Source organism: Globicephala melas, chromosome 14, assembly GCF_963455315.2.
Source record: "Globicephala melas chromosome 14, mGloMel1.2, whole genome shotgun sequence".
Classification (NCBI taxonomy): Eukaryota; Metazoa; Chordata; class Mammalia; order Artiodactyla; family Delphinidae; genus Globicephala; species Globicephala melas.
This window is the reverse complement of record NC_083327.1, coordinates 81,443,358-81,465,735: the sequence shown is the minus strand read 5'-3', so window position 1 is coordinate 81,465,735 and position 22,378 is coordinate 81,443,358. Positions and strand designations below refer to the sequence as shown.

The 22,378-nt window shown below is 36.8% G+C and overlaps 1 protein-coding gene across 5 annotated transcripts in view; it reads right to left on the bottom strand.

Annotated features, from left to right (window-relative positions):
* MAP3K4 (mitogen-activated protein kinase kinase kinase 4) overlaps positions 1-22,378 on the bottom strand; it is a 167,132-nt gene that overhangs the window by 45,923 nt on the left and 98,831 nt on the right. For all 5 annotated transcript variants that reach the window (XM_030852978.2, XM_060283373.1, XM_030852982.2 and 2 more), the window contains one exon: positions 19,194-20,557. In XM_030852978.2, coding sequence (XP_030708838.1) covers positions 19,194-20,557 — 1,364 coding nt within the window. The remainder of the gene's footprint in view (positions 1-19,193; positions 20,558-22,378) is intronic.

Below are 22,378 nucleotides of genomic sequence, written 5' to 3'. Positions count from 1 at the left end.
AAAAAAAAGACCAAGATTTCTGAAATAAATTCCATAAAGGGAGTGAAAATAGAATGAATGCTGTCAAAGTCTGAATCAATAATTTAGAAATTAACTGCAGAAATGATCACTATAACCCAGAGCAAAAGAAAAAGGAATAGAAATTTTGAGTGAAAAGTAAGAGAAATGGAGGACAGATCTAGGAGCTATAACGTAAGAATAACAGGAGTTCCAGAAAGAATAAAAGGAAGAGGTGGAGGAGGGCTTTCTGCACAGTCAAGATATCACTAATATGTACAGAAGAAGGGAAAAAAACTCTTTGAACAGGGAAGAACCCGAAGTACAATTCATTTACCTTCTCTAAAAAACTACCTGAGGAAGAACAGGAGAGTCTGGTCAAATGAAAATTGGATCAGAATAAAGATCTCCAGGTAGAAAAAGAAAAATGCCCAAGGAAATGAGAAGCCATGAATCTCGAAGAACGTATACAGGCAGATATAACTCCATGATGATCACTTGGTTAAGGACTATAATTCAAGTTTTAGTAAGGAATACTGGAAACTGAAAAAAATAAAACAGCATACTGTGAGGAAAAACCTGGATCTTAAATGCCCAATTATTTAAATAAAACACAGGGAGAGAGGAAAGGGGTAATAAGGTGCAAGAATGGCCTATTTGTTATTCTTTCATTCCAGTGAGAAATATAGTATTAAATGTAGTATAAAATCCCTGAACAATCCAATCAAACTGAAAAGACTCGATAATGTAGGGACATTAATAAAAACTCAATGTAATTACAATCATAATCGCAATGGCATTTTGTGTGGGTTAATAAATTCATTAAATAAAGTTCAGGTGTAAGAAAGTAATGTACAAAAATAAAAACAGCCCAGAAACTTTTGAAAAGAAAGAATGTATGGGAAGAACTGCCCTACACAATGCCAAATCTTACTAATAAACCTACTGTATTTAAAACAGAAAGGTTCTGGCACAGTAATAAACAGAGCAACAGAACAGAGAAACATATCCAATTACCTATGACAATTCAGAATATAAAAAAGGCAGTTCAAGAAGTTGAAAAATAACAGATAATCCAATGAGTATTTTAGGGAATTAAATAAAGAATAGCTACATCCTTCCCTTACCCTACACACTTATGCCTCACATTATTTTTTTTAATTAATTAATTAATTTTTTTTGGCTGCGTTGGGTCTTCGTTGCTGCGCGTGGGCTTTCTCTAGTTGCGGCGGGTGGGGGGCTACTCTTCGTTGCGGTGTGTAGGCTTCTCATTGTGGTGGCTTCTCTTGTTGCGAAGCATGGGCTCTAAGCATGTGGGCTTCAGTAGTTATGGCATGTGGGCTCAGCAGTTGTAGCTTGCGGGCTCTAGAGCGCAGGCTCAGTTGTTGTGGCGCATGGGCTTAGTTACTCCGCGGCATGTGGGATCTTCCCGGACCAGGACTCGAACCCGCGTCTCCTGCATCGGCAGGCAGATTCTTAACCACTGTGCCACCAGGGAATCCCAACCTCACATTATTAAAATTAATCATTTTTTTAATTATATGGCTATTTTAGAAATTTTTGCCTGTTATGAGCAACTAAACTACAGTCATCCCTCAACATCCATGGGGGATTAGTTTCAGGACCCCCTGCTGATACCAAAACCCCTTATATAAAATGGCACAGTATAGCCAGCCCTCATTATCTGTGGGGTCGCATCCACGGATTTCAATTTGATCTGTGGTTGACTGAATCCACAAGTGAGGAGCCAGTGGATATGGAGGGTCGACTCTAAGTATTAATGTAAATACAAAACTATATGTTGAACCTATACATTTTGAAAAAGAGATTCCAAATGTTTTAGAACCTAAACACAGAGCTATACCTTAGGTTAAACCATATAAAATTACCATTTTAGTCAATCAAAAATGATCAAGTAGTGGCAATTTGACAGGTCAACATGACAAAAAGATTTCTGAAAAGACAGTGATGACAGTAGGATTTCAATTTCCCTTAGTTCCCCCAAAAGGACAGAACAACTAAGACAACAAAATCAAAACTCCATGAGACACATTTACAATAAAACTAGGTGAAAGGTAACTTCATGAACCCCAAAATAGAAAGGGGGAGGGAAACAGTCCCTGGACCCATGTGATACCTCATACCCACACCCCACCCCCAACCAGTATCCCAGATCCCTATGAGCATTTGTGCAGGGGAAGCAGAGGGGATTAACGGAGTGTCTGATGGGGCTAAAGGGCCAAATTCCAAAATTACCAATGAATACTCAATAGAAAGCTCACTGCTTCTATTTGAGGGCTTCCTGACATTGGGGATGATTGTGGCACCGGTTCCTGAGTGAAGTCAATGGGTGGGCAATAAGGTCTGAAGGGGCTAAAGTGGTTTACACCCCCAAAACTCTTGAAAGTCTCAGCCAAACTTTCCTTCTAGGACAAAGCTCCACACCCAGAAGAAACTGCTGGGGTGAAATCCAACTGACCAGTAAAGGACAACAGAGGTAAAGGAAAGAGAAGGGCCAGAAAAAGGGGGAGAGGAACACAGCCAGGAGACCTCAAAAAATAAGAGATGTATTACTTATCAATTCAGAAGAGAGAGCTTAAAGCATAAACCTAAATGCTTTCCTAACTCTCTCTTTTCTTAAAGTTCATAAAAACAAATATCATGTTTAAAAATGAACAAGAAAAAAGGATTGTGTTAGAATCCAATACATGGTTATTTTAAGGAAATAACCGTGAGAGAGAATAAGCGAGAGAATTGAGAGAGACTAAGGAGCTGAATAACCCTACAGACAATGAACGCTTGCCAGAGACATGCCCACTAAGCAGGTGATACAGGGACCTGATTCTCAAAGTATGCTAAAAGACATCTTAAAAATCTCAGAAAATATAAAAGAACGACACAAATTTGAATTAGAAACACTCACAAACCAAGTGAAAGAACTCAGAAAATAATTCTTCAAAAATTGTACATCATTTCAAAAATAAAAAGCTAGATGGAACACAAGAGCAAATAAAAAGAGATAATGCCTTCATAGAAATACGAGGAAGAAAATTTTACTTAAAAAAAGGAAAAGATTTGAAATGAAGTGAAAGAGAAGATAGGCAAAGTAGATCCAGAATACATACAGTAGTGGTTCCCAGAGAAGAAAACCAAACCAATGAAACAGAAAAAACTAAAACATAAAGACATTCACTTGAATCAAAAAAAATAAAAACAAAACAAAACCCTGAAACTATACGTTGAAAGGACATCATGTATTCAAAAATATCAATGTGGAAAAACCAGCACCAAGTAAAACTAGTGGAATTTAAAGAAAGACAATCTTTTAGGTATCCAGCTTATAAGTAAATTAATTAAATAAATAAACCAAGGTTCTTTTAAGCGGAAACAAAAAAATCATATTGTCATCAGACTTTGCAATCTCAATGCTTCATGGCAAAAGACAATGAATAACATATACTAAATTTATTCGGGGAAAAAAATATAAGCCAAATATATTATGGCCAGCCAAACAGACTTTCAGGTATACATGTTGCAACTGTTAGGAAAATCCAAGAACTCATGAAACATAGTTTTCATGAGCCCTTACTGAGGAATCTGCTAGGGAGCTAGTGTCACCCCACCACAATGACTCAAGGGACTCTGATATGAGATCTAAAAAGGAGCCTTAAAACAAAAGACCAAAACTATGTATCTAAATCTAAATCTCTACCTATCCACCCACCCACCCACCACCCACCCACCCTCCACCACCCACCCACCCTCCACCATCCACCCACCCTCCACCATCCACCCACCCACACGCTACTGCAGAACTAAGACTAGGTTAAGTGATAACTGTAAGGGAGAAAGTACTGTCAATAATGGTTACATGACCTAACAAGGTAGATATACCACAATTATCAAAATCTGGGGAGGAAGTGGAGGGCATATGAAATGTCGTAGCATTTCACTGGAAATAAAAGAAAATTACTTCAAATGAGAACCTGGGTTAAAAAAAGAAAAGGATAATTATAATATACCTCACAGCTGGGAACCAACAAATAACAACCAAAAAATGGAGGGGTGGGAGAGACACTAAGTGCATTACATAAAGACAATGAAACAATGATAACCTTAAGGGGTAAAAGTAAGCCTGTCATATATTAAAAATAAATAAGGAAAGAAGATTGCATACACAAGCTTTATATTAAAAACATGTTAGAATAAAACAATTTTTTTAAAGCTTAACTATCCGTACCAGAGAAACCAGGCTTCTTTAAAAATATATTATTCCAGGCTTCCCTGGTGGCACAGTGGTTGAGAGTCCGCCTGCTGGTGCAGGGGACACGGGTTCGTGCCCTGGTCCGGGAAGATCCCACATGCCGTGGAGCGGCTGGGCCCGTGAGCCATGGCCGCTGAGCCTGGGCATCCGGAGCCTGTGCTCCGCAACGGGAGAGGCCACAGCAGTGAGAGGCCCGTGTACCGCAAAAAACAAAAACAAAAACACTGTAATTTGATGTTATATTCCTAAAGGGTTGTACCACCTTAAGGATGGGGAAAAAAATCTTAAACTGTTTTCCAGTAACCACATTGTTGATGGTGTTATTCTGAGATTACTGTGAGTGTACTTTGGAATGTGTATGACACTCGAATGCTATCATTCCTGGTAATTTTCAGTGTAAAAGAAAAGTCAGAAGAGATTAAGTAAAAATCTGAAATCCTGAATTTGAATTGTTACTATAGTATTCACTTATTATATATATTGTGTGTGTGTTCTTCTGACTACTGAAGAGAACTAAAACAAGGACCATTTCAGTTAGAATGAGCAATGCTGGTGCCCAGACTGTAGTCCTGAAATACTATTTCCCAGTAAAAGGAATGAGGGTTCCTTGAAGATACACCAGATTCCCAACCTGGAGTAAATGTACAATACAAGCCTAAAACAGCTTGTTATATCAGATATCAAAGACTATTCACTAGGGTCGTGAAATAAGGACTTAAGCCAACTTGAATATGTTCCCATTGGCCAAAGATGGGACAATGTGAATATCAGTTACCATAATTACTTCAATGGATTACAATAATGAAGTCAGTGAATTGAAACATATAAAATATGTTTCAATTCGTGAGTTCAAATATTAATAAAAAACATTAGTTGGTCACCAATAAATCAACTCATTACTTTGAAAAATGATAAATAAAAGGGAAAGAATCCAGCATATTCATCCTGCCATTTCTGTTCAGTTATTTCACTGGGTTACCAACTAATGGATGAGGACAGCTTCTCTTTAAAGCAATATCTAATTAATAAAGCTACTAGTAAAGAAGAAGAAATGAGAGAATTAGAATATCATCACTTTTCAATCTTTAATGAATTAAGAGATCTAGGCAATGATCATCAACCACTACTGTCTCAAATAGACAGACATTACATGTGTCCTAATGAAGTAGTGTTAACCAATTAACAAGTCAATCAAGATCCTGACTCTGATTAGGCCACTAGATCCCACAGTTAATTCACAGAGAACACAGAGAAAAAAGAAACATTGGAAAAGATCACTTGGAGGTACAGTCATCAAAATTCAGGCTGGGGGAGACTCTACAGAACAAAGGACCCAACTTCTTCAATAAATATCAACATATGGCAAAAAAGGGAGGGGGACCTACATAGTTAAAAAGACTTAAAAAATATAATGAACAATTACCATGTGTAGACATTACTCGCAAACTGATTCAAGCTGTAAAATATTTTTTAAAAAAACCATCACAGTTATGTACAATAGAAATATGAACATGAGCTTAAAAGCTGATGATATCAAGAAGTTTCTGCTGTTTCTTGAGGTGTGATAATGGTATTGTGGTGCATTTATAAAACATGCCCTCGTCTTTCAGAGAAATACATTGAAATATTTAAGGACAAAATATGATGATATCTGAGATTTTCTTCAAAGTGATAGAGGAAGGTGCCACATGGTAGTAGGTACCGGCCATGAATTAATAACCATGATGCTGGAATACAGATCTGAGGAGGTTCATAGTATTACTGTTTGTTTGGCATATGTTTAATATTTTCCGTAACAAAATTGTTTTAACTATGTAAAAAGAATAAGCAAAATATATAGGAGAAATTTTTTATAATCTTGGAGTACACATAAAATAAGGTGACCATAAAACAGTATGACTACATAAAAAGTTTTTAAATCCTTTCCAGTGAAAAGCATCGTTAAGTTAAAAGACAGTTTGGAAGAAAATATTTACAGCCATAATAGAAAAATGAATCATATACATAAAACATAAATAGTTCCAACAGATCAGTAATTTAAAAAAACAGAAAATGAACAAAACAAATGAAAGAAAATTCAAAGAAATGTCAGCGGGCAATAAACATGACAACCACCTCAATGTCACTAAAAATGAGGGAAGTTAAAGATAAAAATGAAATTATAGATTTCCCTGATTATGGCTCTGCAAAAATGAGGGAAAATGGGGTTTCTCCTACACTGTGGGGGAAAGCATACATTAGTACTACAACCTCTTTGGGGAGCAATCTGGCACTATCTAGGAAAGATTTAAATGTGCATACCCTATAACCTAACAATTCCATTTTAACTAACCATTCTTACAAGAAGAACAGACTATGTTCATAAAGGGGTATGTACAAGATTATTTGTGGTTTTATTTTTTATAACCATATAAGTGTCCATTCAGAGTGAAATGGTTATAATCATGGGGGAAATGCAAATCAAAACCACAATGACATATCACCTCACACCTGTTAAAATGGTTATGATCAAAAAAACAAGAAATAACAAGTGTTAAGGAGGATACAGAGAAAAAGGAACCCTTGTGCACTCTTGGTAGGAATGTAAACTGGTACTGCCACTATGGAAAACAGTATGGCAGTTCCTTAAAAAATTAAAAAATAGAATTACCATATGATCTAGCAATCCCACTCTTGGTTATTTATCTGAAGGAAATGAAAACACTAACTCGAAAAGTTACGTGCACCCCCATGTTCACTGCAGCGCTATTTACAACTGCCAAGACACGGAAGCAACCTAAGTGTCCAATGAGGAATGAATGGATAAAGAAAATGTGGTACGCAAACACACACACACGAATATTATTCAGCCATAAAAAAGAAGGAAATCTTGCCATTTGTGACAACATGGATGGACCCAAAGGGCGTCATGCTAAGTGAAATAAGTCAGAAAGAGAAAGATAAATACTGTATGATCTCACTTATATATGAAATAAAAAACAAAAAATGAACTCATAGATACAGAAAACAGATTGATGGTTGCCAGAGGCAGAAGGTAGAATTAAAAAAAAAGAGTGAAATAGTTAAATAAGTGATGTTAACACTCATGTAATGGAATAGCATGTAGTTCTCAAATGGAATTGAGGTAGAGTGACACACACCAACATAGACAGATCCAAAGCAGAGAACATATGGGGGGAGGGGGGTACCCACCAGTCATGGAATAAATATAGCATTATCACATGGGGGGTTTTTGGAAAAAAAATTAACTGCATTATATACCAAAGATATACATAAGCACAAAAAGGTTTAGAAGATATAAACCAAATGATTACTCTGAGCAGAGGTACAGGATAAACAGCAACTTTGTTTCCTTATATACTTCAAGAAATGAGTAAAACAAAAGAAAGCAAATTGTTTTATAAAATGAAGGATGAGATCAAAACAGTCTTTACTTTACCCTTCAAAAGTTAGTTTCTATACTGGGGGTCATGTCACCTACAGGGCCTGGTGGGGCTGTAAATGAGTGCGCAAGGGCGGGTGACGGGAAGAGAGTAAGACACCGCGGGCACTGTGCAAAGCTGGAGCGAGCACACCAGGTGCTACCACGTGGGGATGGGGTCCACTGTGAACAGACCTCCCAGTATCTCAAGGAAAACAAAAATCAGGATTTTCATGTGAAATCTTCTATTTTTTTAAATGCTAGCTACTAAGTCAAAAAATATTTAAAGCACTGTGTGGGACAAAATATAACTTGGGGAGGCAGTATACCGTAATGATGAAGAGCAGGCTTTACAGCAAGTTCTGGTTTCACATCCTGGCCCTGCCGCTTACTGGATGTGCGACCTTGACCAAGCTACCTGACCAACCCCACTCCATATATGAGTATTCAACACCAGCTACTAGTCTTGTTGTTGCTGTCGTCTTGGGATCCAGTTCCCCACGGCAAGCTGAAGAGTTCTGCTCTACCTTTCATCTTTTTACATCAAGTTTGATTTAGCTGGCTCACTGCAGTCAAAAATAATACAGTACAACTTCCTATTTTGCCTCACGTAAGTATGCTTCCTTTAAGAAAACAAAAAACCTATAGGCAAATGAGGAAGCATGTGCCTGTTATCTTGCCACTTATTCAATTAAAAAGTTCATGTATGTTGGTGGGAATGTAAACTGGTACAGCTACCATGGAAAACAGTATGGAGGTTTCTCAAAAAACTAAAAATAGAACCACCATATGACCCAGTGATATATATTGTATATATATACAATATATCTGAAACAAAAACAAAAACACTAATTTGAAAGATACATGCACCCCAATGTTCACAGCAGCACTATTTACAATTGCCAAGATATGGAAGCAACCTAAGCGTCCATCAACAGGTGAATGGATAAAAAAGATGTGGTGTATACATATATATACAATGGAATACTATCCAGCCACCAAAAAAGTGAAATTTGGCCATTTGCAGCAACATGGATGGACTTGGAAGGTACTATGCTAAGTGAAATAAGTCAGACAGAGAAAGACAAATACTGTATGATATCACTTATATAAGAATCTAAAAAATACAACAAATAGTGAATATAACAAAAAAGCAGACTCGCAGATATAGAGAACAAACTATGTAGTGGCTACCGGTGGGGAGAATGGAGGGGGCAAGGACAACATGGGGGAAGGGGATTAAGAGATATAAACTACTATGTATAAAATAAATAAGCTACAAGGATATATTGTACAACACAGGGAATATAGTCAATATTTTATAATAACTATAAATGGAGTATAATCTTTAAAATTGTGAATCACTATACTGTACATGTGTAACAAATAATATTATACATCAACTATACTTCAATAAAAAATAATTCCCTCTACATACTGTAAAAAATAAATAATAAAAGTGAGTTAGGGCAGCTTTTTAAAAAAAGTTTATGTAACTTTACTAATGAAATCAGACAGGTGATGATTGAAGCAAATGAAAATTAACGATGACAACTGTATTAATGAACAATGACCTTGAAGAGGGGGTAGGGCAGTACTGTAGCCTACTTCAGGTGTTTCCAATGGGCTGACTCTCAACTGCACTGGTGCTGGTCTGGATTCATATAAAGCACCCTGGAGGTTAAAAATGTCAGTACTTACGTCCTACCTTGAGAGATTCTGACCTGCCCTATATCCAAGAAAGGCAAAGGTATGTGTATTTTTAAAAGCTCCCTGAGTAATTCCCTGAGTAATTCTCATTCCAAACCTGCAGCCAGGTTTGGAAACCATTCGCGTAAAGTCTGGTATCCCCAAATACTGGGCTTGAATCCCTGCAACAATCTATAGCTTCTGTGATTTGGGGCAAGTTATCTACTCTCCTTATCTGTAAAATATCGAAAAAACAAACAATGCCACTTCATTTGGTTGTTGTATCTAGCACATGGTAAGACAATAAATGATAGTTGTTATTATCTATCTATCTATCTATATATATCTCCTAGTTTCTACATGCTTTACCAATTCTGAACATAAGACAACCTCTTCAAGGTTTCTTGTGCTTATGGGAAAAAACAGCATAATTATTGTTAGATCCAAAGACAAACAATATTTCATTGGCTGTTAAACTTATAATAATTACATGATCATTCTTAATTCAAAAAAAGTATTTAATAAAGTAAGCAAAAATCTTCCTAGAATTTGGAGTAATATGCATGGTAATATGTAGTCAAAGTCAGACAGTTAAGTTTTTTGGATATTACATAAAATATAATTTTTCATTTTATCTTTCCCTTCCTCTAAAGATATATAAATTTCATGAGGTAAAGCAAAAATGGAGGAGCATAAAATAACCATATCACAATCTATGGCTCAGATATTTTATGGGTATTTAACATTTTAAATGCACAAAACCCAAAGAACTAACACAAAAAGTGACCTTTATAGTATATAAATTTTAAATGATCAACTAGGACACCCGGAGACCCCAGGACAGAATGTAGACTGAGATAAATGAACCTAACTATGTTACAAACTCATGTTATAAGCTCACTGAAGAGGGTGAAGGAAAAGGTGCCGGCCTAACTAACTGTGGGAACCTGTGTTCTGTCTACATACTCTAAGGCTAAAGACAAAAAGAACTGTACTTAACAATTCAACACCGTACTCTAGTTGGTAAATTTAGTCCTCACAGGGGTACTGGTTAGCAATTCTGAAACTACTTTACATGTCAATTAGGGTTGCACAAATATATAAATACACTGTGGGAATGGGAGCCAGGTTTCTCAGTGCAAGAGAAGTAAGTCACAATCAAGGCTAGGATGAAACCTGTGGTGCCGGATTAGCACCAGAGACCTCAGTATGAACTCACGTTTATTTTTAACAGATAGGTAGAAAGACAGATATAGAAGTAACTACAGGTCTGTATGTATACATGGGTTAGAAGACATACCTGTATTTTCTAACTCTATCACTGAGAAGGCCTAGAAGCAACTGACACCCCAAGGGTAATGAACACATTCCGTGCCCAGATCTCCATTCCCCAAAACGATTCTCCAATAAAAGGAACCAGAACTCCCTAGAGAAACGGCTGATTTCAGGATTGGAACAGGGAAAATACAAGATGATGCCAAAAAGTACGAAACTGCTCAAAAAGCAAAACCACACACACACACACACACACACACACACACACACACACACACGATGGGAGCATATCACAAGGATACAGAATTCACCTGAAAGAGCTCCAATGGCTAAAGCAGGAACAATCTGAGCAACAACAAAAAATAGCATTGGACTATAACCCAAAATAAAAAATAGACATCTATGAGTCCATACCGAGATAAATAAACGACTGAATAAAAAAATGGGAAAGAAGAGGCAAATCTTCTTTACAGAAGAATTCCAAGTAATACATGCAGATACTCCCCACTCCCGGAGGCGGAGATTAATCCCCGTCTCCTTGAATATGACTCACTTCTGAAGAACAGAGCGTGGACAGGAAAAACTAGTCACTTGTGGAAGAACCCGGCAGACACCACGTTAACCAAGTGATCAAGGTTAACATCAGCAGTGATGCTATAAAGCCATGAGGGCGCTTTAACGCTGTGATTCTCATAACCAAGGCCAGGATTCCAGTCTGATCATGAGAAAACATCAGACAAATCCAAATTCAGGAACATTCTACAAGCCATCCAGGTCATGAAAAATAAGGAGAAACAGAAACTATCACAGATCAGAGGAGACTAGGAAGACAGGTCGATCCTGGAACAGAAAAGGGACATGAGTAGAAAAACAGAAACCCAAATAACATCTATAGTTTAGTTAACAGTATTTTGTACCAATGTTAGTATATTAATTTTGACAAACATATCAGAGTCGAGTAAGATGTCAATATTAGAGGAAGCTGGATGAAGGGCATATGAAAACACTGTACTATCTTTGCAAGTTCCCTAAAAAATCTAAAATTATTCATGATTACAAGTGTACTAAAAAAAAAAGAATGCAATTGCATGGAGGTAGTTTTGGCATGAAGGATAAATCTTTTATATATGTTTACGTGGTTTCTTGTTTTAATCTTTAACCTAAAATTGAACTGTAAATAACATAACTAAACCCACAGCTACAGTAACTGTTGGGAAGGACACCTAGGAACTACTGGACTGAGATGATTCTTACTAATTTTTAAGGAAGGTTGGGAAAGGTACTCTACAAGTAGTATCTGATGGAGAAGGAACAGAAATCGGAGGCAAGAAAATCTCTATCATAGAGGGACACCAGCACATACTATTATGAAATGGCTATCAGACACATTCATTCCTAAGACCTGAGATCAACCATGCGTAGATTAGAGGAATGTATATTATAGCCAAGTGGGAGAAATAAGTAGGAACAACAAGATCCTGGGATGCTCTAAATATCAAGGAAATAAGAAAACCAGGAAATAAATGAGTAAGCATGAGAAAGAACCAGGATCTTCTCTGGGTCCAAAAACAAAGAGGGAAAAAAGGAAAAAAAAAAACAAAAAACAAAAACGCTTTCTCTCATTTTTGACTCTTACATTATGTTGTCCTTGCTGCCACGAATAAAATTTTGGCTGGCCTTGTTAGTTCAGTTGCTTAGATTTTCCTAAGTTTTATTTGATGGCCTGAGATTCATTTACAGCAGTTTCTCTAGGTAATTATTTTCGAGATCAAAACACCTGTCTTAAAAAGTGAACTTCAGAAACCAACCCATTTGTTATTCAGAGACTGCGTATGTAATTAGAAAAATGTCCTGGGACTTCCTTGGTGGCGCACTAGATAAGAATTTCAAGAAAAATCTCAAATAAACAATCCAACCTTACACCTAAAGGAACCAGAGAAAGAACAAACAAAAGCCAAAGTTAGTAGAAGGAAAGAAATGATAAAGATCAGAGCAGAAATAAATGAAATAGAAACAAAGAAAACAATAGTAAAGATCAATAAAAGTAAAAGCTTGTTCTTTGAGAAGATAATCAAAATTGATAAACCTTTAGCCAGACTCATCAAGAAAAAAGAGGGAGAGGATTCAAATCAATAAAATTAGAAATGAAAAAGGAGAAGTTACAATGGACACCACAGAAATACAAAGCATCCTAAGAGACTACTACAAGGAACTCTATGCCAATAAAATGGACAACCTGGAAGAAATGGACAAATTCTTAGAAAGGTATAACCTTCCAAGACTGAAGCAGGAAGAAATAGAAAATATGAACAGACCAATCAAAAGTAATGAAACTGAAAAAGTAATGAAATTGAAACTGTGATTAAAAATCTTCCAACAAACAAAAGCCCAGGACCAGATGGCTTTACAGGTGAATTCTATCAAACATTTAGAGAAGGGCTAACACCCATCCTTCTCAAACTCTTCCAAAAAACTGCAGAGGAAGGAACACGCCCAAACTCATTCTACGAGGCCACCATCACCCTGATACCCAAACCAGACAAAGATACTACAAAAAAAGAAAATTACAGATGAATATCACTCATGAATATAGATGCAAAAATCCTCAACAAAATACCAGCAAACAGAATCCAACAACACATTAAAAGGATCATATGCCATGATCAAGTGGGATTTACCCCAGAGATGCAAGGATTCTTCAATATATGTGAATCATCAATGTGATACACCATATTAACAAATTGAAGAATAAAAACCATATGATCATCTCAACAGATGCATAAAAAGCTTTTGACAAAATTCAACACCCATTTATGATAAAAACGCTCCAGAAAGTGGGCATAGAGGGAACCTACCTCAACATAATAAAGGCCATATATGACAAACCCACAGCAAACATCATTCTCGCAATGGTGAAAAACTGAAAGCATTTCCTCTAAAATCAGGAACAAGGATGTCCACTCTTGCCACTATTATTCAACATAGTTTTGGAAGTCCTACCCACGGCTATCAGAGAAGAGAAAGAAATAAAAGGAATACAAATTGGAAAAGAAGAAGTAAAACTGTCACTGTTTGCAGATGACATGATGCTATACATAGAGAATCCTAAAGATGCCACCAGAAAACTACTAGAGCTAATCAGTGAATTTGGTAAAGTTGCAGGATACAAAATTAATGCACAGAAATCTCTTGCATTCCTATACACTGACAACAAAAGATCAGAAAGAGAAATTGAGGAAACAATCCCATTCACCACTGCAACAAAAAGAATAAAATACCTAGGAATAAACCTACCTAAGGAGGTAAAAGACCTGTACTCAGAAAACTATAAGACACTGATGAAAGAAATCAAAGATGACACAAACAAATAGAGAGATATATCATGTTCTTGGATTGGAAGTATCAATATTGTGAAAATGACTGTACTACCCAAAGCAATCTACAGATTCAGTGCAATCCCTATCAAATTACCAACGGCATTTTTTTTTTACAGAACTAGAACAAAAAGTCTTAAAATTTGTATGGAGACACAAAAGACCCCGAATAGCCAAAGCAATCTTGAGAGAAAAAAACGGAGCTGGAGGAATCATACTCCCTGACTTCACACTATACTACAAAGCTACAGTAATCAACACAGTATGGTACTGGCACAAAAACAGAAATACAGATCAATGGAACAGGGTAGAAAGCCCAGAGATAAACCCATGCACCTATGGTCAACTAACCTACAACAAAGGAGGCAAGAAATACAATGGAGAAATGGAGAAAAGACAGTCTCTTCAATAAGTGGTGCTGGGAAAACTGGACAGCTACATGTAAAAGAATGAAATTAGAATACTCCCTAACACCACAGACAAAAATAAACTCAAAATGGATTAAATACCTAAATGTAAAACCAGACACTATAAAACTCTTAGAGGAAAACACAGGAAGAACACTCTTTGACATAAATCACAGCAAGATCTTTTTTGACCCACCTCCTAGAGTAATGGAAATAAAAACAAAAATAAACAAATGGGACCTAATGAAACTTAAAAGCTTTTGCACAGCAAAGGAAACCATAAACAAGACGAAAAGACAACCCTCAGAATGGGAGAAAACATTTGCAAACGAGTTAATGGACAAAGGATTAATCTCCAAAATCTATAAACAGCTCATGCAGCTCAATATTAAAGAGACAAAAAACCCATTTGAAAAATGGGCAGAAGACCTAAATAGACATTTCTCCAAAGAAGACACACAGATGGCCAAGAAGCACATGAAAAGCTGCTCAACATCACTAATTATTAAAGAAATGCAAATCAAAACTACAGTGAGGTATCACCTCACACCAGTTAGAATGGGCATCATCAGAAAATCTACAAACAACAAATGCTGGAGACGGCGTGGAGAAAAGGGAACCCTCTTGCACTGTTGGTGGGATGTACATTGATACAGCCACTATGGAGAACAGCATGGAGGTTCCTTAAAAAACTAAAAACAGAATTACCCTATGACCCAGCAATCCCACTACTGGGCATATACCCAGAGAAAATCATAATTCAAAAAGACACATGCGCCCCAATGTTCACGGCAGCACTATATACAATAGCCAGGTCGTGGAAGCAACCTAAATGCCCAGCGACAGACGAATGGATAAGGAAGATGTGGTACATATATACAATGGAATATTACTCAGCCATAAAAAGGAATGAAACGGGGTCATTTGCAGAGACGTGGATGGACCTAGAGACTGTCATACAGAGTGAAGTAAGCCAGAAAGAGAAAAAAAAAATATCGTATATCAACGCATATATGTGGAATCTAGAAAAATGGTACAGATGAACTGGTTTGCAAGGCAAAAATAGAGACACAGATGTAGAGAACAAACATATGGACACTCACGGGGAAAGCAGTGGGTGGTGGGGTATGAACTGGGAGATTGGGATTGACATTATACACTAGTATGCATAAAATAGATAACTAATAAACCTGCTGTATAAAAAAATTGAATTAGAAAAGAATCCACCTGCCAATGCAGGGGACACAGGTTCAATCCCTGGTCCAGGAAGATCTCACATGCCGCAGAGCAACTAAGCCCGTGCGCCACAACTACTGAGCCTGCGCTCTAGAGCCTGTGAGCCACAACTACTGAGCCCGTGTGCTGTAACTCCTGAAGACAGTGTGCTCTGCTGCCTGCATGCCAGAACTACTGAGCCTGCACGCGCCAACTACTGAAGCCTGTGCACCTAGAGCCCGTGCTCCGCAACAAGAGAAGCCACCGCAATGAGAAGCCCGCGTACTGCAACGAACAGTAGCCCCTGCTCGCCGCAACTAGAGAAAGCCCGCGCGCAGCAACGAAGACCCAATGCAGCCAAAAAGAAAAAAAGAAACATGTCCTGAGAAAATGAATTTACAGAAGCTAGGGAGCTATAACGTTATCTAATTTTTAACAAACTATTAAGGCTGTTTATGATATTCATATTATTAAAACAATTTGCAAACAGATTTTTTTTAGTATCACTAGTTGCATTTTTAAATTTAAAGATATTGAAATATAATAATAATTTTTACAGGAAAACTTTTATAAAGCATGTTTACAAGCTAAGGAGAATTAAATATTAGATATGTTACTTATGAACACAAGTTGTAAGTAACTTAATCATAAGAAATAAAAATATAGTCATACATAAGAACAATCAAATATCATGAGTATAATTCTTCTTCTCTACAAAATCCTTCAACTATCTTCATTAGTATTATCACATAAGCCATAAAAACTGTGCACAACAGAAGATATGTATTGGGCACAATCTACAGGACCAGCTGGTCAAGATGTTTCTAACAATTAAGAATGAAAATTGTCCTCAAACCTAAAAGGTCATCCACTGCTTAAAATGTATGCCCTTAAAAATGTACGATTATTTGGCAGAGATTATAAAGTAAAATACATTTAAAAAATAAAAATATAGACTTGTCTAGCCCCTACTGACTTACAGTTAGCTTCAAGGGAGGAACAAAAAGTGTTAACAACACTTCTTAAAAAAAATAGTTTATACTTGACTTCTATAGCATTTTACTATTTATACAAGTGTCTTTTCAAGCCTCACAACAACCCTGAGAGGTAGGTAGGGAAGTATTGTTATACCCATTTTACAGATGTGAAGACTTACGGTCAGAAAGATTAAGTCATTGACATTAAGATATGTGGTGAGAAAGAGCAGCATCAAGGAATGGAATCCAGTTATTTGACTTCAAAATTGTGGCTCTTTCCCAGACACAGATAGTAAAGAGACTAAAACAAAACAAACCCAGAAGGGGAGTGTACATATATTCATTTACATTTGTATACATACACTTCGCCTTATAGAAATTATGTCCCTGAAATAGGAATAAAAATAAAGTCTTACTTTCCCATTGAGTTAATTATAATTTTGGAGGCTTATCTTTTATTAGTTTGGATTAATCTCCAATACAGAAGGATTTTCGTTCTTGGTTACTCTTTCATTATTTTAGAAACACAACATTTTATAAACCAAAATTTAAAACAAGAGGGGCTTCTATACTGCATTTTTTTTGAAAAGTAAACCATCTCAAATAATTCTAATAAACATGTTTAATTCACACACTTTGAATGTGTATGTATTTCTTTTCTTCTGTAACAAGGATAACTTTCTCATTCAGTTAAATCTCAACTGGTCAAACCAAAGGCGTACAACTTTGATAGGAATTCAAAGCTAGGGGCTACCTCATTATCTTTTTTCAGCAAGGGTTCTAATAGAAAATGCAGCGCGCTCATTCTCAGTCTCTTTCTTGTTCCAACACATCTAATGGATGCAAAGCTCAGCAGCAGTGGTTCACTGCCACAGAGGGTCCTCAGGGGAGAGGACCAGTCTGGGAGAGCGAGCGTGACGCAGTTTTAAGAAGCCCTGACACGTCTCCCTGAGCCCTCACCATGAGCCCCTCTCTCCTAGGAGAACCAGTGAATCAAAGATGAGGTAACAATGCCAGGACTTTTTCACTGATATTACTTCAAAAACAGTCCTTCGTAACAACCATTAATCAACCCTGTCCTGTCCATACGTGTCCTTGTTAGAACCTAACCACTCTCCAGCCAAAAACCTAAACTAAAGTATGCTATTCAACATCTGAAGCATATTCCAAATCTTTACTGCATATCTAGTTCTGCTCTACTATATTATTGCACTATAATAAATTCTTATTATAAAATAGTTATTCATGGACTAAGAGGGGAAAACATCACTTGCCCTAATAAAAGGTGTACATAAAAAATCATTCAGAGTCAAAACACTGCTCAAAGAAAATCCATTTTTGAGATTTCTAATCAAAATAATACTCAAAGTAAACTAACCGCTTAACAGCTACAAAGTATTGATTCATTCTGCAAACATCCTGCTATATTATGTGAACACCTGACCCCTTCTCCTAAGGGTTCATAATCTGGCCATCAGATTAAAACTTCAAATACTGCAAATTCGGGTTCTCTTCCGATGTTTCCCATCTTAAGGAATACCTTCAGTTTTATCATCTGACTCCATAGCAAGCCAGATTGTGTAATAAACCCAAGTTTAAAAAAAGAAAAAGTATATACATATGTATGTATTTAGCTATTAAAATTTAGAATCACAGCCCTACTCAGGTAATTAGGGATCTCAAAGATCTGGGTGCTTTTGCTTTTAGCCAGATGAACATGCAAACTCACCACAACAGAAAAATTGCTTACACTCTTTCACTCTCAAGAACAATATCCAACCACATGCCCCTTTCTAGTTTTACCACCCTTAATGGTAAAGAATTTCTGAGATATAAAGCTATTAAAACCAAGTCTGTACTATTTTCAAATCAACTCCTCTACTAGACATATTCCTCTCACAAAAATCTTCTCATATCAAAACGTGTCTTTGATAATAATACTTCCCTTAAACTTCCAGCAACTACACTAAACACTGTAACCTTACCAAATAGTGTATACTTTTCCCCTTTGATCATTCTTGGCCTTCTCTGTAATTCTTCTCTCCTTAAAATCCAGTGACCAAAGCTGGACATGCAACTCAAAAGGAAGTAAGCTATTGCAAAGAATAGAGAAAGAACTATATCCATGACCTTGGATGCCATATTCATTTAAAAATATTTTAGCATCATGCTGACTTTTTACTGACTCATATTCAGCTTGTGGTCACCCATGATTATGGCTTTCTTCCCTCTTTATTTATACCGAGCCTGTCCTTCTCCATCCTATATTTAATCGTTGGATTTTTTTCCCTCCACACATTTAATTCACTCAGTTTCATACAGTTTTCACAGATCCACTTTCCCTTTCATCACAATGCTTTATAGAAACGTTTAAATCCTCAATTTATAATAACTACCATTTATGCCTGAAAAATATCAAGATTATGAACACAACTTTGTAAATCCGCTATACTTCAATTAAAAAAAAATCGAGACCATGAAAGTACATGTTACATATGACACAACATACATTGTAATTTACAAGTAATAGTGGAACTAAGAACAAGATCATACTATTGCCTACCGGAAACCTACCTCCACTGGACGGTCACTCTTTACCAGTGCTATACGTGCCCTTTGCAAGGAACCATCCATCAGCTTGTGAAGTCTTAGAATTAACTTTCTTAACCCCATCTGCTTCAGTGCTTTGTCTACAAATGGTCTATAAATAGAAGTCAGACAATGTCTACTAAAGCCTGCTTCTGTGCTGCAGTCTGGTGTTCCCCAGCCAACAGAATCGTCCTCAGATTCAAGCCTCTCGAGCTTCTTAGTTACGCAATCCGGTGACTGGATGTTGAAACTGTTGTCAGTGGGCTGCCTGGTTTCTGGTACCCTTGGATCAGAGATTTGTTCTCCTTCACTCTCGTCCGTACTGCTTTCCAACTCTTTCAATTCTCTTTCTGTGTCCTCACCCTCATCTTCGGGCTCATTGCCTTTGGACGGTCGTGGGGAAGGGATTTCAAACACTGGCCAGCCAATGTCGGATAAATTCTTGATGCCCAAAACAGTGCCCATAATCCTTAATTTCTGATTTAAGTCTTTTGTGATGTTTAACCACAAACAGAGTGCCTGCACCCTGTCCTGGAAGTCTTTTGCAGCGTATTTTTCATAGTCCTTTTGAAGAGCCTGCAACGATGGATAAAGTGCCTCTATGTACTCCAGCAGCTCCATTATCCGTTTGACCTGCTCAAATGACACCCTCTGGCGTTGGAGGTGCTCATGATATGTTGGGTAACCCACCACCTTTGTCCCATGAGGGGCTCTGCACTGCCCTTCTACCAAAGTACCATTAAAACTAGCTCCATTTCTAACAAAGGCAAAGCTCCCATAATTAACTTTGAAAGTAAGGATTTCATTGATAATATCTGGGATGGCTTGACGGGCTGTATATAAAAAGAGGTCCTGGTCGTTAATGGTCCGTCCTGCATGCCAGGCTTGTAGCTCTAACCAGATCAGTTCATTAGATCGGTTAAACCAGAAAGCAGACGTATTTTCCTGTCCTCTTTGCTCCCTGTCCTTCTTCTTTGAGACTGAGGTAAGCTTTAGTAGAAGTCGTAGAGTTTCAAAAAATTTTAAGCGATCTGCTGGACAGTCAGTCCTAGAAGTCTGGCGTGCAGTTCTGGCTATCGGCATGGGCACAGACACCGGAAGCTTAGCATTGCTGCAGCCAAGACTGAGGTAAGGCTTATTGAGATCCACATCTGGAATTGATTTTTTGGGCAAAGACCCACCCACTGGGTCCAACATGAACGAGCACTGCACGTTCTTCTTATGATCCGGCTCCGTCGTTCTAAGAGCTGCTCGGACCTTTTTCTCCTGCTTATAGCTGTATTCTTCCACATTCTCCACAGTTTTTCCAGTGTCTTTATGTGGAGGTTGGTTTGGTGCATTCATTTTTTCTATTAAAAAAATAAGCAGAACATTATGTTACTCTAAAATATAAAGTTACTCTCAATATTTCAATGACTGATATTCACATGTATTTATATTTTCAGACTGTTGTTGAAGAAAATAATCATATCATATGCTGAAAATTAAGAGAATACACACACACACACACACAAAACATTTCTCTCTAAATCTTTACAAAGGTTTTACCCATTTTCCCTGTTACATAATACTTGCTATATTCTCTAATATTCTCCATTACTAACTTAAAACCATCTGCTTACCTCTCTACTACAAAGTGCAGTCATCCAGCTAGTCAAATCTTCACAAGTCATCACCTTAAACTTAAGAAGGGAGAAACAGTATGGCAGATCGGACAGAAACCTGATTTAGAGAACACATCCAATTCCTGCCTTTGCCGTGAACTGAAGTATCAACTTAGAGCAAATCAGTTAAGTTTTCTGGGTTACTTTTCTCATTCGTAAAATCAAGTAGATTGAGGAAAGACCACTTAAGGCACCTTAAGATTATTCTCATAAAACACTGAAAGACAGATAAGCAAAAATGTTTGCCTTTATTTATTCTATTCCTTGATTTCTTCTTTGCCACAAGCAGGTGAACAATAACATTTTAAATTTAACATTAAGAAAACTGAAGACGTAGAGCCTAATTTAGGATAATTTGCCTAGTTTATTATACTGGCACATAAAGTCATTCAAAATTAATGCAAAGGAAGTAAACATCACACTTTCCCTTCACGTAACTGTAAAAGGTTCTATTAACTTAATTCCCAAGCTTTGAGATGAACACACATCTTCCTTCCTGTTTGGCATTTCTGACACTAGGAACCACCCTACCTCACTGAAACCCCTTCAGTCTCTTGCTTTCTACACACAGCACTCTCAGGGTTCTCTTCTACCTTCTGAGTCCCTCCTCTTCAAATTCTCTCCTGGGAACTTGGCTCACTCCATTAAAAAGTTAATGCTTCTCAAAGCCCTTCTCTTCGGTCTCTTCTGTCTCACCTTCCCTCTCCCTGGGTGACCTCCTTCACACCCACGTCATACACTGACGATGCCCAAGCCTATAGCACTGTCCCCACGTCCCCTCTACACTCCAGGTATACTGTCTCACTGAATCTAGGACACACATTTTGTATTTTAACTTCTCTGAAATTAGAATATGTTTTATAATTATGGTGATATAAATAACTTTTAGGAATATATTCACTAATACATTTCATTTACATTTTCCTTTATATATATGCACAATAGTAATAAATGGTTTTTAAAAATCTATTATCTAAATATCAAGAAGTATAAAAGAGTTCTTTAAATAAAAATTAAAAATTCTAAGTGTAAGAACACACTGTGTCATCAATTATAAGCATTTTTTTCTTAGTATATAATATTATAGTATGCCTTTAGATTTGATGAAATAGAGTATATTTATACGGTTACAGACTAACATACCCAAAATCAATTCACCAAAGAAAATTTGTTTAAAACCAATGTATTTCCAAATCAATTTAAATTAAATTACTTTTAAAATAAGAATTTAAAACAAGTATTTCCAAGAGCACTTCCAACCTGATTTACATTATATTCAATTTCTTTTATGATCCATCAAAAAGGATTTTACTGTCTGTAAGGATTTGTGTTATATTTTAATAGAAAACTATTATTACTATTATCTTTTAAATTAGCAATACTTTTTAAACAACAGAACTTTTATCTGTAGTTTTAATCTACTTTACTTCTAAATGTCTTAAAACGTTTTACACAGTCCATTCAGGAAATTTCTTCACTCAGAATGGCTATCATCAGAAACAGGAC